Below are 24992 nucleotides of genomic sequence, written 5' to 3' on the forward strand. Positions count from 1 at the left end.
AATCCTACTAAATTATACTTGCTGACAGAGTCTGTGGTTGACATCAGTTTAACACCCCTTGCAAGGGATCACATCTCTGACAAGATTGAGTCTATATGATGTGGCATACCGTTGAGAATTTCTTCTCAATACGTAGGTTCTTGTGGAAAACTGTGTGTTTTAAATACTTCCCCATGGAGAACACTTCTCTTTTAGTAATATAGGTTCAATTTTTTGGTCAAATTCTATCTTCACACCAATCAGTGGAATCCACTTCACCAGCCAGGAATTATTAATCGCAGTTGGGGACTGATTGCTTATGAACATACAGAAAAGTAAACTTAAATGATGTAGTCCAAACCACCAATGCTATGGAGTAAGCTTGAGCATATTGCAACGTGCAACATTAGGCTTCAAGCTTAAAGTAGTCTAAATACATACATAAATCGTATCCTTGCTTAAATTAACCATCTCCATCCCCTCCCCGACCCTGTATTTTTGTTACGTACAGATAACTCATTTTTCAAACATGCTGCATTTATACTGTGCACTTACCTGCAACTGCTCAAAGAGAAAGGTGTTCAGAGCTTGTCTGCAAGGGAGAATCATCATGGGGAACCCCACAGCAACTGACATCATAAATCCTACACGAATCATCTCTGTGACCAAGTTGGAGGGAAAGTTCATCATAACATTCCCAGCAATGTTATCAGTGTAACTGATATAACCAAAAGAACCAACCTGTCAGATAATAATGATTATATAAGCTTTGCAACTCTATTTTAACCTTAATATTTGGCAATTAAATTTAATATCCATCATTATGCTCATCTACAAGTTTGCAATCTGAACAATGCAAGCAGTGCAAAATGTTGGAGTCTCAGAAGTACTGATTCATAATTGCTTTTTAAAAGTGCACTCTTTTTATATAACATATCAAAAACAAGTGTTCCTTTGCAATGTGCAGTGCTGAAAATGATGACTATGAAAATGCATTATAAAGACACTTACTGAAATGAAAATAATTTGCCTTCAAAGTTCAAAGGAATGAACAACAATGCTGCTCAAGATTACAGTGACAGCAGGTATATTAAAAATATCAAGATAATCTCAGTCTATGTAGAATTTCAAGTTTTTTTTGGTTAAGTTTATGTTGTAACTAAATATATTTTAAAAATGAACTTATTACTTCTCTGTACTTTAGTGATTCTGTTATTATGACTACCGCATCATTCTAGATTTACTTATCTTTAAAGGTACCTGTCCACATGCACATTTAAAATAAACGTATTATATGCATTTGTATCTGGATTGGTAGGGGAAAAAATTAGATACACACATAGATGTCTGTTGGTGCCAAGATTGTATTTGCACAACACAAATTGGCTTGAGCTGTATGTACATGTAATGTATCTGCTACAATCTACAATTCTATACCCATTTCCAATTTAGCTCATTCCCAAGATGCAATAAAGGATTTTTCCCTAGCAAAGAAAATTATGAAAATATCAATTTATTTTCTTCAAAACCAACAGTTAATCAATGAGACTCAAGCATTAGGTTGGCCATATATATACAAGAATAAGGGGCAATTTGAAAAAAAACTAACTCATCAGCCCACCAGTTGAAAGTGCTAAGTAAAAAGAAGTTTTCCTAAATTAGATCTAAAGTGCTAGGGTCTAAAATAAACATTAAATAAATTGTTATCTTTGCTCAGTCTTTGGTTTGTGTTATTTATCAGGAAAATCTACTGAACATTGTTCTAGCCATACCACTGAAACATTACATTTAGACAAATTTATCTCAGTTTTAAATAACAAATTGAATTCAACATTTTTTTTCTAATTTTAACAGTCTTGCAATGCCGTTAATCACATCATTTAATGTGAAACGTTGTAATACATAACATGATCTACAATTCATTCCTAATACAAGTTGTTTCTATTAATTTTCACAAGCTATTGCAGAGTCATCTAGTTATATGTAGTATAAACCATCAGAGACTTACAGTCACGTAAAACATATTCACCACATTCAGGGCTGATGTGAAGATAGTGCTCATCCGTTTAACGGATGGTTCATCCAAACTGTCATATGTGGGCAGCACTTGGCTAAGAGGAAATTGTGAAAATAAACCCATGAGTCTGAGCAGCATATTCTTCCCTTCAAAACAATGAAATTTGAAATATCCCTAATTTGCAAAACAAGAATCATGCACAAATAATCCAGCAACACTTGTCTTTACTAAATTTTGGTACATCATAGTAGTAACATTTTTACAAGTCAAAAGCTAAGAAATTATTAAATTAAGAATATCACAGATGGATTTCTTCATAGTACACACAATAAATCACTTGAAAATTAATTCAAAATTTCAAAGACTTATACCATAGTGGACCCCACAATTTATGTAGGCAGCGAGTCTACAGGTTATGCTGAGGTTTAACAATATAATGATACTCCATGTGTTGTGTTTAATTTCAATCACTACACCACAATAAAGGGCACGCATGCCTTGACAACGGTGCAGAAAAGAATGTTCCCTAGTATAAAGGGGCTGAGCTATGAGAAAACGCTAGAGAATAACAACCTCGAGAGCTTAAGAAAGTCAATTCATATAAAATGGCATATTGTAAATACAGATAATTTCAAAATCAGGCGTTATAACAAGACACAAAATTAAGTTAGCGAAATTAAAAGTTCAAACAAATACTAGGAAGAACTTCTTTACCTGATAGACAATACATGTTTGGAATAATCTGCCTGACAATGCAATTGAGACAAAAACCTTCAGGGAATTCATCATGCAGCTGGATGCCAAACTGGATGAGTTAAACTTACTGGAGGGATAAGCTTCAATGGCCTGAATCATCTTCTCAATTGTGATTGCTCAGTGTTGGAAATACAACAAAATGATTTCAGGAAGTCAAAGCTATATTCCCCAGTAACTGGGCTTTATTGAAAAATGCAAGCAGGTTTGCAACTGTGGATTTAGTTGGTCTAGATGAAAAAAAAAACACACACAGAACCCCAACCCCTGCCCAACAGGTAACTTCTAAAAGAGAAAAATAGTTAAAATTCATTTGCAACTGACCCAGATTTTGCAGTTGCAATGATAACGAAATTGTCAGCTTTGGTCATCATTAATCCACTGAAACTGACAGCAACTTTGGGAGTCCGCACATGAGCAGAATTATGTGGAAATCCAGAAGTTGCTGTCAGTGATTCTACGCTTCTCTAGTAGATGCGCTGTTGAGGTCCCCGCCCCAGACTGCAATCACTGGGAAATTGAACTTCCACTTTTATACTGTTAGTCTTGATGTAAAACCCCTTGAAAAAGTTACACCTGGTTGAATGAGGTGTAAATGGATTTTTAATGGCATACTAAGTTTATAATTATTGCTAAACACCCTCCTTCACCCTGAAAAGTTAATTTTATATTTCTGGAATGTCAAATTTCTCCATTAATATAAAAGGTTCCACATAGTTTTCAAATATTTGTTTTAAAAATTTGTTTCTTGATTTTAGCTTCATATTTTTATTTTGCTATCTGAAATTTTAAATTGCAAGTAAAAGGATTCAGTGGTTTTAACTTCCTGCTGTCTGAGAGAATACTTCAATGTGATTGCTGCTTACCCTGCTTGCTGACATCACTGCTGCTGCAGACCTGGAGATCCCCTTGACTTGGCACCAGATTAAACTGCCATGGGGAAGGAGGAAGTCCATGCCACAGAGATTGCTAGATCTTAGTGGACAGCTTTCTTCGAGGTAAGCAGTGAGCGCCACTGCTGACCTCAAAATCTGAGCCATAATTCTATACAATCATAACTGAAATCACAAGAGACATAGCACTGGTGTGATAATTGTCAATTGAATAGAAGCGCACTTCAGGTGGATGTTAAAGTTGCCATGGAACTTGGATTAGATTGGCCACCCATTCTTATCAATGGGTGGAAATCCTAGTCCTATGTGATGAAGAGCAGGGAGTTCCCCCTGTATCATGGCCAACATTCTTCCTTCCAATGGAAACAAAAACACACCCGGCTATTCATTTGCAATAATGGTGGGATTATGCAGTGCACAAAACAATTGTGCATTTGCCTACATAACCATGACAGCACTTTAAATTAAATCAATGTACATAAAGTACTTTTGAGATGCAAAACATCTGATGACGCAAGTTCTTTTATAATGATCAAGTCATTTTGCATTCTAATAGCTCTGAATCGGAATGCTAAATGAGTTTAAGTGCTATCCAGTTGAGCCACTGGGTCAGAAGCAGATGAGTTTCAACAGTTATGGAAAGGTGGTCTGTGTGAAAGGTTAGTAGAAATATATAATTTAAAAGGTGCAATCTCTTTCGGAATTTGAATATGCAGTCAACTGGGTTTGAAAACATAAATCTGTCAATGATCGGCATCTATTTTTGTTTTCACAATTTTAAAGATTTCCCCTGAACAGATAAGCAAATGCACATTGAAAAACAAGTATAACTCAGTTACAGTATCTCATTCTCATTATATTATTGAATATTTTGAAGTATAATTTAACAATTTGGGGAGCACAAGAGTATACTAAATGACAAAATTCTATTTGAATACTTTTGGCATCAGTTAGTTCATTTTGTCTTTTCAACAAATTTGAGATAAAATGTATTTTTGTGCTTAAGCAGTTTGCCTATCTGGCACAGAATTGTGCTATAAAAAAACAGTTTTGTGTATATAAAATTTAAGGTAGTGAAGTTTTTTTTTTTAAAAAGTGTGGCCAGAGTTACTGTAGATTTCGGTACTACCATTTTCCTTAACTGAGGCAGAATAATATGTATATAGGCTGGACAGCTTTTCGTTACTCCTCTGTAACTCTGAAATAAACTTAACACAACAAATGCACTACAATTACAAACTGAAGAGATAAATTGAGGGTATAACAGTTTAATATTGCATTTAAAACAAACAGTCCCTTGTCAAAGTGACGTCTCACTGGTGTTATCACGCAAACTAAATTCAGTCTTGATACAATAGCTGCATCAATAAATGGATCTGGAATCTATATAATCACTGGATTTTATCTTAATGTATAATGTTAATTCAGCAAAAGCTGTAAGATGAGGGTATCTTTTGTACGGAGGAAACTGCAAATGGAAAGGAAGTAGAAAATGGGGTCACATTACATTTCACTACAAACAGCAACACCACAAAAATTGGCCATACACTAAAGCAAGATGAAAACCTACCCAATTCAAATCATAGGATAATGTAACCATTCCGCCAAAAATATCTCATGATCAAAGATGCTGGCATCATGGCTTCTATTTCCAGTGAACAGCTGATGTAAATTGCTTAGAATCAGAAATTTGCAGCAGCTAGTTTTCCAGCTGGCGCAGACACGATGGGCTGAATGACCTCCTTCTGTGTCGTAACTTTTCTATGGTTTCATAGAACGAGGCTATTTGGTCCATCGGGTCCATGCCAGCGGAAATGCCATAACAACCTGCGTCACTCCTTCATGTGGGATTTTTTAAAGTTGTACTTTCAAGGGTGTGGGAGAAACTGGGTCACTGAATTTTCCCTCCCCTCCTCGACCCAGACATTAAGTTCTGCACAGCAAGACTCATTTATACAGGCTGTCTACTCTGAACTGGTTCATTTCTACAGCCAAGTTACCTTCGAAAGACTGAAAAGTACTCATCCTAAGAGAAACAATGCATCTAGGTGATACAACCAATTTCACTGCCTACATCTTATCGCGTACCAAGTCGCACTCACCCATCCAACATTCCTGGTGATCTACATTGGCTCCTGATCCTCCATTGCCTCCAATTTAAAATTCTTGTCCTCATGTTTAAATCCCAATACCTCACCCCTCACAATCTCCATAACCTCCTCGTGCTGTACAGCCCCACTGCATCCACCCCACAGAACTCTCCTTCCTTCAACTATGGCCTCTTGTGCATCCCTCCCTTCCTTCATCCCACTATTGGTAACCGTGCCATCATCTAAGTCCCATGCTCTGACTTCCCTCCCTATAAAGCCTTCACCTCACCACTTCACTATCCTCTGTTAAGGCACTCTGACCAAGCTTTTGTTCACCCCCCTTAATACCTTGTTTGATTACACCTCAAAACATCTGGGGACATTTTTCTACAATAAAGGCACTAGAAGTTGTTCTTTTGATTCCAGTTCTTCCCATATGATCATATAGTTTACCAGATTAACTAGGTTTAGTCTAAGGATACAGGGTAAAAATAGTCTAAGGATACAGGGTAAACATTTCAGGACTGAGATGAGGAGAAATTTCTTCATCCAGAGTGGTGAACCTGTGGAATTCGCTACCACAGAAAGCAGTTGAGGCCAAAACATTGTATGTTTTCAAAAAGGAGTTAGCTATAGCTCTTGGGTCTAAAGGGATCAAAGGGCGAAAGCCAGAACAGGCTGCTCAGCCATGATCAGCCATGATCACAATGAATGGCGGAGCAGGATCGAAGGGCCGAATGGCCTACTCCTGCTCCTATTTTCTATGTTTAATTAATTCTAACCAGTAAGCTTTAAAGATGAAAAATATTTACAACAAAAAAAAAAGCACAGCAGGTTAGAAAGAGAAGCCAAAGAACTTACGACTGGCAGGCAAAAGACATGCCATAGATAGGAATACACTGAAAGATGCCTTCCCAGCGAATGTAACTGACTCGGTTCAGCCATTGACCAGTAAAGAGGCCATGTTTGAAGGAAGATAGCGCAATCTGTGGTGAGGGAGAACACCAAGATTAACAGTCAATGAATACATCATTCTCATCATTATCTTTGAGGATCACAAGATTACCAGAAAATTACAAATGAGAAAGGCTATTTGGTCCATTTTAATTCATCCATCTATAATGGCCTTGAAGGTCATTGCACTGACTAATGTTCTTGTATATTTCCAGGAATTTTATCTCCACTAATGTATCTGGGAATTGTTATGACCAGGTGAGAAAGGCATCCAGGGGCCTTTCTCAGCCTTCACCTGGTCTTATTCTAACAGGGTTTAATTTTAAATACACTTGTGCTTTGAGTTCCCCTTTGATGAATCCTTGTTCACCACTTTCCAATTATAAGGCAAAGAGCAGCACAAGCAGGCCTTCTTAAGTTTAAAGAAAAGTGAAATGTATTTAAACTTAAACTCTAATTCGGTTAACGCCCAAGGATACACGCTAGCATGCATACGCGATACGCACATGCAAATAGAGACAGATAAGAGAAGAAAAATAAAGTAGAGAGGTTTGAGGCAACATCAGAAATTTCTTGTTACTGTGCTTCGAGCTCACTGTAGTCCTTTCGTAGGTAGTTCTTGCTTTTCGTTGGGGGCCCAGTATTCTTCTTAAACCTTGTACACTGTAGGAGACTTTTCTCTCTTGGGGTTCCTGTGTCTTCAACGGTTTCCGAAGCTGGTGAGAATGAGATGACAGCAGACAGGAGAGGTCTTTTCCAGTCCAGCAGCAAACAGCTTTCTCAGTTCAAATTCAAAAGAAACTCCAACAGCCCATGAGACACGTGACGAAACTGGTCTGACCACGTCTGTTTGTGTATTCAGCCATTTTAGTAGTTAACCTGGAATGCAAGCTTCTCCACCTTCAACGTCTGGTAATCAAAAGTCCATTGTGGATTAAATTGGAGCAGGGAGTGGCCCCTTTGTCCTTTCCAAGTACTGTGTTACTATGCAGATATCTTTCCAGTCAAGGGTCTGGTGTTTTTTTTTTAAAAAAAGTTCTTTCTTTACTCCAGTAACAGTTTAAAAATCAATGTTCACGTGGCGAAATTAAGGGGTCTCATTCTTGGCAGATGGGGGCCTGCATGACAGAATCCATTCCACATTGATTACTTGATGCGAAGACCTTCCCAATATCGCTCCTACATTTGTCTTTCAATTGTTTGAACCTAAGGCCCCTTTGTTCAACTCTTGAAATTTGAAGTAATTTAATGATCAGAACTGGACATACTATTGAAGATATAGTCTGATCAGAGTATGCTAAATTTTGTGCTTAGCCTTATTGCATCCTATTGGTTTAGTTATGTAGTTCAAATTCATACAAGTTGTCTGTCCAAGCAAATTCACTGAAGTTGTAAACTAATAAACGATAAAGGATACACAAAATACTTATGACCTCATACCATCGCATCCCAAATAATTAATTGGACATGTTTATATCATAATTGTATTCCATTTCTTAATAAGAGTATGATAATGTGATAAATTATAGTGAGACTGGCTTCAAATCCACAACGAGGCCACTGATTACTGTAAGGCACAAAGAGTATTACAAATAGATATAGCGATTTTGTAGGGTGAGGCCATATACTGTATCTTAACTTCAACAGCTAACCCTCAACACAGGCCAGAATTGAGAGGCATCATAGAAAATATACTAGGATTTTATGTGGGAAGATTCGAATGTAATAGTGACAACAATGAAAGGACTGGCAGAGAAGAAAACATGAGAGATCTTGTGCTGTTTATACCCAAATTTGCAATGATGACTGCCGGAAATAAAATATTAGTTTTTAAATTTTACAGAAATATTTTAGAAACCCTTCATTTCAAATGTAAATCAATCTAAAATATAAATATCGGTAGTCAGCTATTTTCTCATCATGCAAGATTCACATATGTAAATACCTCAACCATTTGTGATCAAAAGCAGATGAAGTTTAAAAGAAGAATGCTGAAATCTTAACTTGCAGGGAGACCCTGGTGTGAAATCCAGCAAGTCACCATCCAATATTCTCACAAGCTTCCCCTGCAGCAGAGATTCCTCATCTTGGCTGAGGTGCATAAGGTTCCACAAGTGAGGATAAACAAGCCTAAAGAAAATTCCAGCGTACACCACCTCGGGCACTTGCTGACAGATTCACCAAGAAGCAGTTTTCACACAGCTCTGGAGATGTCCTCAGACTAGATATCCCACTCTTTCAACTGAGGAAAGCATTATGGATTTATGGGACTAATTTGGGCAGAGGAAAATGAGAAGGGGAATTTTTCTTTAAATTGGGTAATGTATATTATTACCCTTAAGGCACCCTGGATAAATGCAATATTTTTGTTTTTCAATTCATTCAGCAAAACAAAGATCATATGACTATTGCATGTTGTAAATGAAAGTTTTACATTCATGAACATTTATATTAAGGTAACTGCAGCACTCAGAATAGCTGAAAATGCTATATTTACTCTAGTCTGTGGTTCCGCTTCCACCTTATTTGTTTTTAAGAGAACTTTCATTCATCTTGTTGCACTTAACAAAGGGCAGTATAGATTGTTGATTTTTACTTTTTAAAATTTAGTTGTTTGTAATACACACAACAGTTAGTGATTGGAAAGCAGATGTTCAAATCGTTTTTTTCAATGAATTGATACTCTAAATATTTAATGTAGCAACCCTCTTACATGGTCAGCTATCTTGAAGGAAATCATTTTATAGTTTGCACCATGCAGATGCTCATAAATTATGATCTTGCAAATCACTGAAGCTAATAATGATCCATCTTGGTATACTGAATTAATCTAGATGGATCAGATGGCAAGGACATGGTTTGCTCCACCAGAATTCTGTCATTACTCTGAAGAGACCTTGTAGATGAAACTCAGGTGATCCTTACAAGTTAACAGCAAAGCAAACTGGTGTCAGCAACAAATGGCAGTGGATCAGATTGGCAATGATGGTCATAATTGTAGAAACAAAAACAGCAAGTGCCAGAAATACTCGGTAGGTCTGGCAGCATCTGTGAAGAGAGAAAGAGTTAATGTTTCAAGTCAATGACCTTTCATCAGAATTACAAGGACTCTACAGAGAGCTCAAAGCACAGTAAAAAAAAAACACTCTTCAGAGATTGCCTCAACCCTCTCCACTATTTTTCTTCTGCTCTTTTCTGTCTCTATTTGCATGTGCGTATCACGTATGCATGCAAGCGTGGGGCGCGCAGTGTATTCGTAGGCATTAACCGACTTAGAGTTTAAGTTTAAATTTAATAAAATTTAAATTTTCTTTAACCTAAGAAAGCCTGTTTATGCTCATTTCTTTGCCTTATAATTGGAAAGCAGTGAACAAGGATTCACCAAGGGGGAGCTCAAAACATGGTGTGTTTAAAATTAAAACCCTGTTACAATAAGACCAGGTGAAGGCTGAAAAAGACCCTTGGACCCCTTTCTCACCTGGTCGTAACAAGAAGAATGATGCAGATTGCTATCACATCACCTTATTCCTTTCTGTATGTGAATGTGTTGGACCTTTCCAATGTATCAAAAGGAAAGTTACACAAAATCCTATTTTTAAATTTACATCTAATTACTGCCCATGTAATGGCCAGCCATCCCATCTTCTATTGGAACTCTTGCTGCATTCAGTCACACCTTTTGGATCTGCCTCACTGGTGTCCTCTAACTTCCAAACCTCTCTTTTGCTCCCAGTCTGCACCCTGTTTGTATCACATAGCCTCTTGCACTACATTAACCCAAATAAAACCTGAAGCTCCTGAGGTGATGACGATCTTTCAAGAAGGAATTGAAACAAATAATATGTTTAACACTAACTAAACCTCTAAAATTATTTTCACCAGGCAATTTTTTTTCTGCTCAAAAGAAACAGGTTTAGAAATATGGTCAAAAGCTACATAGCCAAACTTAGAAGTATATAAATGTACATCTACTTTTGCTTTCAAAAGTGAAATATTTACAGCATTTCTAAAAAATAAAAACAAAGACCAGCTATCATTGTACTTCAGATAAACTTCCAACAAATGAGCAGTTCCAATTGGAAGCTGTACCAGCTCCTGATCTTATCTACAAAAAAAACATACAATATGGCTGCCCACAGATAGTAATGGCATAGGGATAGAAAGAAAATCATCTTTTATACAAGTTTATTATTCTCATATGAGCAGTTGATGAATACAGCAATGTAATACTATTACTATTCCACAGTATAGCATCACAAAGCCTCCACAGCAACAATAACCATAACACACGTTCCTCAATTCTGTCTCTAATCCAGAATAAAGCCACACATTGCAACACGACAGCTGTAAAGGAGATAGCTTCACACACATTCAATTTAAAGCTACATTATCCAACAAATGTTATGGTTACTAAATAGAATATGCTACTGCAGCACTTTGTTTGTGAAATTAAAATTAAATATTTACTGAACTAAATTTAAAGCCACTGATTTATTTATATGCTTTGTGCATGTCATTAACTGGAGTAAAATTAAAAAAGGAAAACTGCAAATGCTGCAAATCTGAAACTAAATCCAAAACATGAACCTGTCTTTTCTCTTTTATAGATTTTGTGTATTTCCAGCTTTTTGTTTCATTTAAACCTTGCTGCAAATTTCTTGTCTTTTTTGGGAGATTAAATGGCTAGAAGAACTTTGGATTATAAAGCAATGGTGTAAAAATTATTTTTTGGTATAGAAATATTTAAGTAACCCTTTCCACTGTAATGTGTTTTTCCAAAGTTTAATCATGATTTAAAAAAAAAAGCATTATTGGGTCACAAAGCTTTAATTTAGAACATTGAATTTGTGCTTACAAAATTTTTTTTTTTTTTGATGTGTGGTTGATTATTCTGCAAATATATCAGTAATACCATACTCAAGACAACTTCATACTTTGTTAATAGGTTTCAATCTGATTTCCCAATGTGCATCAAGCCTAAACTCTTAGTGGGTCATTAATGAAAAGACATTAGTATTAAAACAGCATCAATGTTCAGTGCACTATTCAGAATAAAATCTTACATGGCACTGGCATACAGAAATGTGCAGTCCAGTTTTAAATACACAAATGCATTTATTAATTCCAAATTCAATCCTATTCCACTTTATCCAACATATTTATAGGCTTTATTCTATAAATCGACTGTACACAGCATTACCATTGAAGGCTCGAAGCTTTGATTACTACAAGACTTAAATCAGAAAAACTATTTACAGTTAGATTTAAAATCTGCTACAACCAGAAATAAATGAGAAGTGAAAAGACTTTGGAAATTTAGACAGCTGAATGCAAATTAGGGTACTCACTACAAACATGAAGAGAGTGTAGAATATTAGAGCCATGGCACTGAAGGACTGGATCGAGGCCATCATGTTCCTTTGCAAACTCAGTGGGAGCACTATAAACACAGAGACTGCAAACAGCAAGAATACACGGAATCCCTGTGTTACCTAAAACAGAAAAATGGCAGTAAAAAGAACTGAAAAAGTTATAATCCCATCATATCAACAGGTTACAACACAAGTGGATTTCTGATAACAAGGTATAGTCCAGCAATAAATAGATCACAGGATCTAAAAAATGCAATATCCATGAAAATATAAATCATTGGAATATTAATATTGTAATTTAATCAGAGAGCTCAAACAAGGTCAGAACCAAGCAACGTGAAGCTTGAAGGGTTTATGGTTGTCACTTGAAACCAAAGATTAAACTGCAATCTTTTATTCTTCGTTCACCATCTTTTTTAATAAAAAATAATTCATCAGTTTTGCTAAAGGAAGCACAATAACAATCAGTTACAGGCAGCATTAAAAGTATAATAACTGCAGTGTATGAGAGGTCATTGTAAGGCCATCACTGAAGATTATTACTGTCACAAAATTCAAAGGAAGAATAGAACTCAATAGAAATCAAGGAATGGGCTACAAAGCTGTCATTCTGTTGAGGGACTCAAATGACTTCACAAGCGTTCAGAAAGCAGCTCGGTTTTTGATGGACACTTGAACCCCAAAATGAAAATAGTGCCGCATAAAGAAATCTGGTGGCTCATTCGCATGCATGATTTTAGCATCCTTTAATTATAGTGCAGCAACTTAAGAGTTGATATCAAAATGACAAAATAGAGACGCAGCACAGGGCAAATTTTACCAATTTTAAATTCTGCAAAGCTCAGACTACATATATTATTCAAGCACTTTGTGAAGTTTGTTTCTACCTGCTATTAGCCACTGTTTGAAAGAAACTAGTGGATCATGAAATGTTCCATATTTTACTTTAGATTAGAGGGGGCAACTACCTCAGTGCATTTTTGTGCCACTCTTGAAACTAAACCTTTTTGGTCAATATCTGCCATATGCAAAGCCTGCTTACCTGAAGTCCAAGCAATTGAGCAAAGAAATTAGATCCTAAATCAGCGATGACAACGTAAAAAGCAATACAGGTCCCCAACATCAAACCAATCAAGCTAGAAAGTAAACAGAACCATAATTAATATCTCTGCAATAAAAATTCACCTTCACCTGCCACCCCCTACCCCCTCACCCAATTGCCACTCTGCTGCTGTATTAGAAGAGTAGATAAATGCACCATCTAGTGTGATATGAAACCATTCAGACCAGGAATATCACAGGTTTTACCCCTCAGCTGCATGGCGTTAAGAGACTATTTCAGGTGGAATGGCAGCAGAGAACTTCAGTAAACGTCACTAAACTGAGCTGAAGAATGGAAAAATACAGGGACAAAAGTTAATATCTACTCCTGATCGCTATCCAGAAACCTTGGGAGGAAAGTGCACATGTTCAGTCCTCATCTGATGTGGACTGGATTATATTCAGCTGTGATACGCCCACTGCTAAATAACCTGCCAAAACCCACTATCAAGGTAGCTATTTTAGGGGTGCTGATATCAACTGCAAAGAATAAAATACTTTTCAGGACACATCTCATGCCCAGTACAGGCATGTCCTATTCATAACTTTAAACAAACTATATACAGCATAGCATCTTCTGGAACTGAATTTTCCTTTTGTTTTAAATGAACCACAATAAACATTAAAAGTGGACATGGGCTACAAAGATGGCTGCCAAAGGCCAGATGACCTTGATTTGTGTATTCAAGAATTGATTCTGTCTGAGAGGACAGAAAAATACCTTCCAGACCAAGAGGTGTCATCAATGCCCATCCTGAAACCATCGGGAGACATTCTTGAATTGAATGATTTTCTCCTGAAAACGAAGGTGATTGTCTTAACCCTCTTCAGGATAAATGTCTTAGAACAATAAACAGGATGAGGTTAATCAATCTAGACCCACCCCCACCATCACATTTGGAAAAGGAACTGAGAGAAGTCAATGGTGGGGCAGTCATGTTGGTCTCCTTTTAAAAATACAGGCTGCAGAAAATAGAAGGCAGATGAGGCAGGACTATTGTGCCTTACAAGAATTGGAGACCCTAACATCTTAGTGTCTCTGAACCGGTTCCTTTTCGAGTCCACCAGTACAGAAAACCAACCTCCAAAGTGGAAAGACGACAAGCAAATAACTTTGTGACCTGCTGAAAATCTACCTCTTCGACAGAATCCTGCAACGACTTCAATATACAACTCCGGCTATTGAATTCACTTAACTACATTTCAGGAATGAAAATGCCTTCTTCACCAGACCCGCAACACACGCCTTTTCCCCTCATAATGAGCCAAATCATGTGACTTACAAACTATTCCTTCGCTTATAATTTGTAAAAGTGCACTATCCTTTTAAAGGCTTTCCTTCGCAAGTGTTTGTGTGTGCATGAGTGGTGAGTGACGTAGCGTTAGATTTTCAGGGTGAACATGTGAATAAAAATAATCCTCTTTATTTACACCCACGAAAAGCATGCTGCTGGTTATTCGAATTGGCCATACACTCAGGGGTTAAGAAACTCACACATCTTCCTTTTCACAACACACCACACTGATTACGGACAGAAAAGGGAAAAAGAACTGGGGTATCAGTTCTCTCTCAATTCTGGCCGTAACACATGTAATACAAGATTTTTGTAATCAAAGGACTACAGGTTCGCTAGCACTCAGTACAACAAAATCCAAAACCATACAATGGCCAGAGGCACTTATTCCAGAAAAGAAGCAGATGAATGCTGAATATGATGCTTCTTTATCTGTTCTTTTGTCCCATTTTAAATAGGTTAATGCCTCCATTGAAACAAACAGATTAAATGAACATACTGTTATGAAGGTGCTTTTGTTTTTGTTAAAAAAAAATTTTTAAGGAATTTATAGTTAAATTGAATTAATGCTGGATCAGTTTTTTTTTTTACAAAGAGAGCCATCAAGCAGGCACTGAAGGAACTGGTGACAACAATGTTATTGGTTGTCACATGACTCAAGTTAAAGATAGAACAGAAACCCTGGTAACGGGTAGAGAACTGACAAGCGCCCCTTTGATTGGACAAGCCCAGTAGCAGCAGAGCACACCTGGAAGGGCAGAAAACTCAAGGTTTTTGATTGTTGGTTACTGTTTGTTTTATCTTCTGGAGTGAGATAAAGTCAAGTCTGAAGTGACAAGGAAGAACAGAAGACAACAACCCAGCTTGCTTTCCAGCATTATGAACTGTGAGGAGGATAGTGTAGAACTTCAAAAAGGACGGACAGATTTGTGGAATGGGCAGACAGGTGGCAGATGAAGTTCAAAGCAGAGAAATGTGAGGGGATTCATTTTGGTAGGAAGAACATGGACAGACAATACAGAAGACGTGCAAGTTAATAGGTAAATTGGCCATTATAAATTGCCCCTAGTATAGGTAGGTGGTAGGGAAATATAAGGACAGGTGGGGATGTGGTAGGAATATGGAATTAGTGTAGGATTAGTATAAATGGGTGGTTGATGGTCGGCACAGACTCGGTGGGCCGAAGGGCGTGTTTCAGTGCTGTATCTCTAAATAAATAAAGGGCACAATTCTAAACGGGGTGTAGGAGCAGAGTGACCTAGGTGTATATGTGCATAAGTCATTAAAGGTGGCAGAACAGGTTGAGAGAGCAGTTAATAAAGCACACAGTATCCTGGACTTTATTAATAGAGGCATAGGGTACAAGAGTAAGGAAGTTATGTTGAACTTATATAAGACACTAGCTCGGCCTCAGTTGGAGTATTGCGTCCAATTCTGGGCTCTGCACTTGAGGAAAGACGTGAGGGTATTGGAGAGAGTACAGAAGAGATTCACAAGAATGGCTTCAGGAATGAGGAGTTTCAGTTAGGAAGATAGATTGGAGAAGTTAGGACTGTTTTCCTTGGAGAAGAGAAGGCTGAGAGGTGATTTGATAGAGGTATTCAAAATCATGAGGGGTCTAGACAGAGTAGATATCGAGAAACTGTTTCCACTCGTGAAAGGATTGAGAACGAGACGGCACAGATTTAAAGTATTTGGTAACAGAAGCAAAAGTGACATGAGGAAAAACCTTTTCACGCAGCGAGTGGTTAAGGCCTGGAATGCACTGCCTGAGAAAGTGATGGAGGCAGGTTCAATTGAAGCATTCAAAAGGGAATTAGATGGTTATATGAAAAAGAAAAATGTGCAGGATTATGAGGAGAAGGCAGGGGAATGGGACTGAGGGAACTGCTCTTTCATACAGCCAGTGTAGACACGATGGGCCGAATGGCCTCCTTCTACTTTGTAACAATTCTGTGATTCTGTGAAGTCCACTGCGTCAATTCATCTCAATTCCTGTCTTTGAAGAAAGCCTGCTAAATTACTTCTCAATGCCACCTGAAAAGAACTGTTCTAAAAGATCTGTGACCTGTCTAAGTGTGCTCAGAAGTTAGACTGTATGCCAGTTTTGAAACATCTCATTTGCTATTTTCTTCAAAAATGAGCAAGTGATCTGCCCAAGTATTTCTTTTTGTCTGTAACAAATCTCTTATTTTTTCCATTAACCAGTGTGTGTGAAAGGACTAAGGTAAAAAGGGGACTTAAAAATTTAAAATCTGTGTGTTTCTGCTTTACTTCAATACTAGTTAAGACTTGTTTTTATAATAAACTGATAATTTTGTTGTTAATTAAAGAAACCTGGTTGGTGTGTTACATTCTGGGAAAAAGAGAGTACATGATCGATGGATAGGTCAGTGGTAAAAATCTAAAATATGTTGTGACCTGTGGAGAAGTGAGACTAATAAATAGTGCATTCCTCCCACCTCGGTTGTAACAATATACAAATGCATTAAGTGCTCATCCACTAATATGTCAAGAGTAATTTCTAAATTCCTCTTTTATTTTGGTTTGCTCCTCTTGCTGTCAGTCACAAAACACTTCCAAATAATCCCAATGACAAAGTAGATGGCAAGCCAAATCCATCCTGTTGTATTTCTGCTCTAATACAATGTGTTTTTCTTCTGCTTTGTTGGAGAATAAGATGGAGCTTTTCTATACAATCTATCATGTATACAATTAACCCTTCTGATTTTCAGTTTCTACCCTATAATTACTTCTAAAAGATTAATCTAAAATTCAGGTTAAACCACCAAACCCTAAAATATAAACAAAATGTTAAAATAGAAAGACTGCCCCTTGCTTCCCCATGGATGAGTCAGATGACTCGCATCACAATTGGCAAGCACTTCCTTTCTAAACAAATTTCCATTCATCAGATCAACAACAATTCACCTTTGCAAAGCATCCCCCTCAGGTACAACACTGAAGGTCAAATAATCAGGAGGGCACAGCATGGATACATCACTGAAAGACCCCATGCTTGAAGTCTCAGTGACCGAGATTGATAGATTTTTGTTAGGTAAGAGTATCAAGGGATGTAGAATAAAGGCAGGTGAATATGGTTGAGGTACAGATCAGCCACGATCAAATCAGATGGCACAGCAGGGCTCAAGGGACTGAATAGCCTGCTCATGTTCCCTTGTAGAGCTTGCCTTTCATCACAGAAGTATGCTCTCCTGAAATTGTTTTTTTTAAAATTGTTTTTATTACATATTCTGCCCGTACTTCAATCTTAAAATTAACATGATGATCAATGGATCCCCAAATATTCCCTTAGTTCAACTTGGCTCATAACTAATCAGCAGGGAGTAAGGAGCAAACCTACTTTTACCTTCTTCCTTTTTTATATATTTTTTTGTTTATTTTATTTCATCTTAGTTTGTTCAGTTTGCCTACCCTGTTTTTTCATGTTTGTACTTGAGACTGTTCAGTTTTCAGTCTGTTAACACCCTATCTGTACTAATGTTTTGTCTTTCAACACACCATTAACATACTGTTTGCCTTTACTCTATGACCTTCCAGTCGGTTATTCTGTGACCTTGTCCTATCTACATCTTCTCCTTTGTTATCTCTTGCCCCACCCCTGCTTTACTTGCTTAAAACTTTTCACATTCGAATATCTGCCAGTTCTGAAGAAGGGTCACTGACCTGAAACGTTAACTCTGCTTCTCTCTCCACAGATGCTGCCAGACCTGCTGAGTATTTCCAGCTTTTCTTGTTTTTATTTACCTTCTTCCTTGTGGGTTCCTTCACCTTACAAAGATTCTTAAAAGTACTTTGATAAACTGCATCAGACTATCCCAACGTCATAGTCAGGAAAATTAAAATCTTCCATGATTCTTTCTTTCTTTTTTCTTTTGGGCCTCCTTATCTCGAGAGACAATGGATACGCGCCTGGAGGTGGTCAGTGGTTTGTGAAGCAGCGCCTGGAGTGGCTATAAAGGCCAATTCTGGAGTGACAGGCTCTTCCACAGGTGCTGCAGAGAAATTTGTTTGTTGGGGCTGTTGCACAGTTGGCTCTCCCCTTGCGCCTCTGTCTTTTTTCCTGCCAACTACTAAGTCTCTTCGACTCGCCACAATTTAGCCCTGTCTTTATGGCTGCCCGCCAGCTCTGGCGAATGCTGGCAACTGACTCCCACGACTTGTGATCAATGTCACACGATTTCATGTCGCGTTTGCAGACGTCTTTATAACGGAGACATGGACGGCCGGTGGGTCTGATACCAGTGGCGAGCTCGCTGTACAATGTGTCTTTGGGGATCCTGCCATCTTCCATGCGGCTCACATGGCCAAGCCATCTCAAGCGCCGCTGACTCAGTAGTGTGTATAAGCTGGGGGTGTTGGCCGCTTCAAGGACTTCTGTGTTGGAGATATAGTCCTGCCACCTGATGCCAAGTATTCTCCGAAGGCAGCGAAGATGGAATGAATTGAGACGTCGCTCTTGGCTGGCATACGTTGTCCAGGCCTCGCTGCCGTAGAGCAAGGTACTGAGGACACAGGCCTGATACACTCGGACTTTTGTGTTCCGTGTCAGTGCGCCATTTTCCCACACTCTCTTGGCCAGTCTGGACATAGCAGTGGAAGCCTTACCCATGCGCTTGTTGATTTCTGCATCTAGAGACAGGTTACTGGTGATAGTTGAGCCTAGGTAGGTGAACTCTTGAACCACTTCCAGAGCGTGGTCGCCAATATTGATGGATGGAGCATTTCTGACATCCTGCCCCATGCTGTTCGTTTTCTTGAGGCTGATGGTTAGGCCAAATTCATTGCAGGCAGACGCAAACCTGTCGATGAGACTCTGCAGGCATTCTTCAGTGTGAGATGTTAAAGCAGCATCGTCAGCAAAGAGGAGTTCTCTGATGAGGACTTTCCGTACTTTGGACTTCGCTCTTAGACGGGCAAGGTTGAACAACCTGCCCCCTGATCTTGTGTGGAGGAAAATTCCTTCTTCAGAGGATTTGAACGCATGTGAAAGCAGCAGGGAGAAGAAAATCCCAAAAAGTGTGGGTGCGAGAACACAGCCCTGTTTCACACCACTCAGGATAGGAAAGGGCTCATGATTACATCAGAGGTATTACAAGGAACATTTTTTTGACCTCCAAGAGTACTACATCCACCGCAGTATTAAGTGATGGTCTATAACATATCCGTACCACCAATTCTTTCCTTTTTCTATCTTTCAGTTCCACCCAGATACTCCATACCAATTCCAAATTCTTTCCTTCATTTCAACAATGTATAAACTTTCACACCCTTTATTTCCTTCTCCACCCCTCTCAAAGCACCATGGGTGGAATTTTATGCTCTCGCCCGCAGTGGGTTTGGAGGCGGGGAGAGCATAAAATCGGGTGGGATGGTGGGACCTCACCACTGCCCCCCCCAGCAAAATGTAAGAGGATTGTTGAGTGCCACCCCCCTGCGCCATGCAGCCAAACACCCCTGCCAAACAGCACCCTTTTCTTCCACCCCCACCCCACCTGCGAGACCTTCCCACCCTGACCGATCTGAGGCCAGGCTCCAGCAACTCTCCTCAGCCTCTGGTAGGTGCAGCTACCAGCCTTTGATTGACCGGCAGCTCTGCAAGGCCAGGACTTCCGGCGATGGGGTCCTAAATCCTATGGAATGCCCACCGTTGCCCAACTAATTGCTTGCTTGGCACTAATTTTGGTAGGCCTTCCAAAGAAGAGGCAGTGCGGGGTCTCAGCATCGGCTTCGCCTGACATCAAGACCCCCGCTGCCAGCATAAAACTCCCATGAAATTTAACTCAAGGAAGTGGATGAGGATTTGTTCCCCCAAGCATCCCCTTCCTTCAATTAAGTTTCAGTAATTCTTAAAATATCGATTAGCTCCCTATTTACCACCACTCATCCATTATATTTCTTGTGGTCCTGACATTCATGTAAATAGATCTTATTTAATTTCTTGTGCTCCTTGCTATATCCACTTGACTCCTTACAAATAATTGGTCCATCACCACTGCTTCTCTCGCTTAAATCCTTCCCAACTGCTGTATTGTCCCATCAGCCAAGATGTTTTGGTGGGAAAGTACTGCAGCACACCAATCCTGAACAACATGCAAAGAAAAATACACATACGCATACATTGAATAAATAGAACTTATTATTTTACCATTAAATACGATTACCAGCAAGTGCTGTAATCCACAGGGATCCAAATTACCAGTAGTTTGACTTTCAGCAAGTTTTATTATATACTATGATAGTGTGGTATAGTTGAAAATTTAATAAGATGTTTCCTTCTTTTGTGATGCAGCTTTCTTGTGCAAAATAGCACGTTTCGCAGGGAGAAGATACCGCTGTAAAAAAGTTAATGGATAGTGCAGGTTAAATATGGCTAGGTAAGACTGCTGAAAAAGCAACAGTGGGCAAGAACAAACAGGTCAGGGCCATGTAGAGGATGAGGCCAAGCTAAAACAAAAAACAGAATTGAGAAGAGAAAGAAACAGAATAAATCACAAAGATAAAATGACTAAAGAAGAATATTTATACCAGCATTTCAGTGGCTACTTAAATTCCCTCAGCAGCTATTGGTCACAGGGAGTTACTATTTTATAATTAATATTCTAATTCCTTACTTTGTCTTTTTATGCTGATAAATTAATGTTTCAAGATTAATTTGAGATCTAAAATAATTTCTTTATTGTACAGGGTCAATCATGTCACTGCTGAGGGCATCAATTTGAATCAAAAGTAGTCTCTTAAATGAAGCAGTTTTTGTTTTATATACTGCTGGTGCACCCTCGAGTCGTGTGGTATAATACTGCACCTGCCAGGGAATTCAAAAGTGGCTAGGTAGCATTTTAATTGCAGATGCAACAACGTAGAAAATTCATACAGCAGACCTTACAACATAACAGCCTCAAGGACATCTACATCAGGGGCGTCCAACTTTTTTGTGTGAGGCGCCACATTGCAATTTTTATTATACATAGGGGGTCGGTGAGCAAATTCCGACAAGGTAAAGGCATCAGAAATAGGGCATTCTGGGTAGAAAAATTAACATTTTTTTTCCCCCAACAGTTTCGCCCTTCGCCCACCATGCATCAGGAGTGGAAACACGCTGCTACTCAGCGCAGCCAGCACTCTGAATCACGCATCACAACCCTCCACCAACACTGCCCGTCTCTACATACTCACCACCCCTCCCGCCCGCCATGGTTTCTGTGTGCTCACCATCCCCAACTGCGCCCCCCGCAGCACTGTCCCACTGCCTGTGTGCTCATCCCCCGCCACTGTCCTTGTGTGCTCACCACCCCTCCCCCGACCGACGGCACCAGTCTTCCCAGCAAGTCCCGCCTCCCCCATGCTATTATTCGACGAACGTCCACATGTAAACAGTTCGTGCTTTTGATTGGCAAGCTTCCACATCAATCACACAAGCATCATTTTGCCCCCAACCCCTACCTCCCCTTACTGCTGCTGGCTACAGGAAACGAAGACTAGTGACTACTCAGGAACAGGGTGAACTGCATCAACTCTGTGCTCACTTACTGCTAACAAATGGGGGACACAAATGGAACAAAATCAATCTCGTCCCTTTCTGTTCACACGTTATGAAGGATTGGCAGACCACATTTAAAACTTTGGCAGGCAGGATTCTGGCCCACAGGCTGTATGTTGGACAACTCTGATCTACATGAATACTGAGTGGTCTGGAATCTTCAGCAATATATGTTGATTAAGATACAGTAGATCCTACTGTACTGTCTCTTGAATTCCCTGTGCCTTGCCTTACCATCACCCTTTTTGGGAAGAAAGCTGGAAAATACCATCATAAAAGGAAGTTACCCTGAAATATACCAATACTACTGACACAGAAACACCACCAGCAATTAGAAGATTACAATGCACACCTACAGGCAAAAAGGTTATACTGCAGCCTGCCCATCTTTAGGTCTCAACACAGCTCAGCCAAGTGCAAGTTCTGTGCATGCCCATTTGCACAGCAGAACTTTGCTCTCCAACTAGAAAAAAGACATCTGCCTTTGAGGGTGCAGGCGAGAGTAGCCACACCCTTAGATCATCCTTTAAAGGTTCAGGCTCACATCAGTTCTGAGTTACACTGCACCAGTGCAAAGCCAGAGGAGGGTAAAGTTACCCATTGGAGGCAATTTCATCTTTGGGGCAAAATACCCAAAGAAGTCAAGTCATCAATCTAGCATTCAAGTTACACAGCTTTACATCAATGGATATGTGGCAGTGTAATAGCAACCCAACACACAGTTATAAAACACAATTTGAAACACTAAGCTTTTCTGGAAGCCTCTAAGATTTCATAACGTTGTATTTCAATTGAAGAAGCAAAAAAGATGCCAAGCAGTAGAGACCTGTCCTTTCAGTCTGAGTCAATTACACCCTAATTACTGAAGAAAGGAAGTCTATAATTAGTGAAGAACAGTGCTCTACAATTATCCAGTGCATGGATTAGATGTCAAGACTGAAATATTACAGTTTAAATTGTAAACGACCTCTGGAGTAATGCAATCAGAGTTCTAATAGGATATAAGTATTAACCCTTAGCAGTCCAAGATCAAAGCTTATTAGATTCTACGTGCTTTTGTAATTTTTTCCTTTATTCCATTTAGTTTTTTTCCTTTCCCCTCTGTGGAGCACCTACGGATATTTTTTAAGTTTAAAGATGCCGCATAAGACAAGTTGCTGGCGTTGGTAGGCAGCTTGCACTTCCTCCAGGTTTTAACACAAATGTACAAAAAAGTATAGCACAGAGCAACTGGTCCATCAAACCTGCCCTACACTGGCATGGTGTACCTTCAATTCTGTACTTCCCCAGGAAAGGTTTAAAAAAAACCTAGAGGAAAAAAAACTTAGATCAACATAGGAAAAATACTCAGGGAAATTCCCTCCAACCCCTCAAAGCAATTAAGAAGTTCCAGGAGACCACAGCGACTGGGTAGAACATCCTGCAATGATCAACCTACCTTCTATATCAAGTTATGTTGGCCGCTACTCAGGAACTATTCCAATGCTCTCTTAGCTGATCGCCCATTTTCCGTCCTCCATAAATGAGCTCATTCAAAACTCTGCTGCCCGTATCGCAATCCTCAACAAGTCCCACTCATTCATCACCCCTGCTCTTGTGATCTAGATTGGCTTCCAGTCCTCCAAAGCTTCCAATTTAAAAGCTCATCCTTGTGTTTAAATCCCTACATGACCTTGCCCCTCCCTATCTGTAACTTTCTTCAGCTCTATAACACTTTCAAGAACTTTATGCTCCTCCAACTGTCAGCTGTGCCTTCAGCCACCTAAGCTCTAAAATACCCTCCCTAAATCTCTCTGCACCTCTCTTTTTTTAAAGACCCTCCCTGAAACCTACCTTTTTAATCGAACTTTTAGTCACCACTCCTGTCAATTTTTGTCAGATAGATCTTTGATGAAGGGCCTTGAGACATTTTTCTACATAAAGGGCTCTGTACAAGTTATTGTTGTTGAATTCATCCAGCTTTGCTTTGAATGCTTCCAGAGAATCCAGACTCACTGCCAGTACTAACAACTGCAAGCCTCTGTGCACAAAGTACCTCTTAGCATCTAACCTAATTCTATCTGAAGTAACTTGCACTTATATCCTCTGACCCACCCTAACCTATTTAACTCAAATAGATTATCCACTTTTCTGAGTCTAAACCTTTGATGATTTTGAAGATTTTAATTGAGTCTCCTCAAAGTCTAAACTTTTCTAGGATAAAAGGCCCTTGCCTTTCTAGATCTATCATGGCAACTGAGGGTCCTTAAACTCAATCAATCTACTGGTTCTTCTCTAAACCTTTTTCAAAGTCTAAAGATCACCAAGACATGAAGGAACCAAAACCCAACACAGCATGCTGGATGTAGCCAGAGAAAGAATATTTCTTGTTTTATATTTAATTGTCTTGGCAATACATCCCAACACCCTATTTGCTCTTGCAAAAGCCTTGCTGCACTGGTCATGGGGCTTCAGTGAGTCATGCATTATAACATCCAGGTCCTACTCTCACTCAGCAGCCTAGAGCATGATACCATGCACAGTGTACACATGCCTGAAGTTGCCCCTATCCAAGTGCATTACACTGCTTTTTACACATATTAAAAGACAAATGCCAGATACAAGCCAATTCCCTCATAACCAACCCAAAACCTGCATACTAATTACACAGGAGTCAACCTTGGTTACATGCAACTTGAGAATCTTCCTAAGCTCCTGTTAAACATAACTTCAAGAAGTCTGGAGTGTAACAGCAACATCCTGGAAAAAACTTAAACTATCCTTAAAACTAAGGATGAAGACCTCAGCCAGATTGGTTAATGAACTAATCTTTTGTTAAGCACCTTACAAATAAGCGAACCAGCAAAATCTACAGTAATTTATTGGTATTACACATTGTTTTAAAAACAAATAAGAAAATATGGTCCAATGCTCTGTATGTTGCCACTATAACTGTTTTTCAAAGTAGTACACAAAAGGATGACAGTAAATTACTCAA

The 24992-nt window shown here is 39.0% G+C and overlaps 1 protein-coding gene across 3 annotated transcripts in view; it reads right to left on the bottom strand.

The window, feature by feature from the left end:
- Positions 1-24992, bottom strand: part of slc38a10 (solute carrier family 38 member 10) — a 131830-nt gene that overhangs the window by 93394 nt on the left and 13444 nt on the right. For all 3 annotated transcript variants that reach the window (XM_068058201.1, XM_068058202.1, XM_068058200.1), the window contains exons 4-8: positions 13101-13194; positions 12035-12178; positions 6594-6718; positions 1988-2090; positions 535-720 (exon numbers count right to left, since the gene is read on the bottom strand). In XM_068058201.1, the coding sequence (XP_067914302.1) occupies positions 535-720; positions 1988-2090; positions 6594-6718; positions 12035-12178; positions 13101-13194 (652 nt within the window). The remainder of the gene's footprint in view (positions 1-534; positions 721-1987; positions 2091-6593; positions 6719-12034; positions 12179-13100; positions 13195-24992) is intronic.

This window comes from Heterodontus francisci, chromosome 26 (assembly GCF_036365525.1).
Source record: "Heterodontus francisci isolate sHetFra1 chromosome 26, sHetFra1.hap1, whole genome shotgun sequence".
NCBI classification, from domain to species: domain Eukaryota; kingdom Metazoa; phylum Chordata; class Chondrichthyes; order Heterodontiformes; family Heterodontidae; genus Heterodontus; species Heterodontus francisci.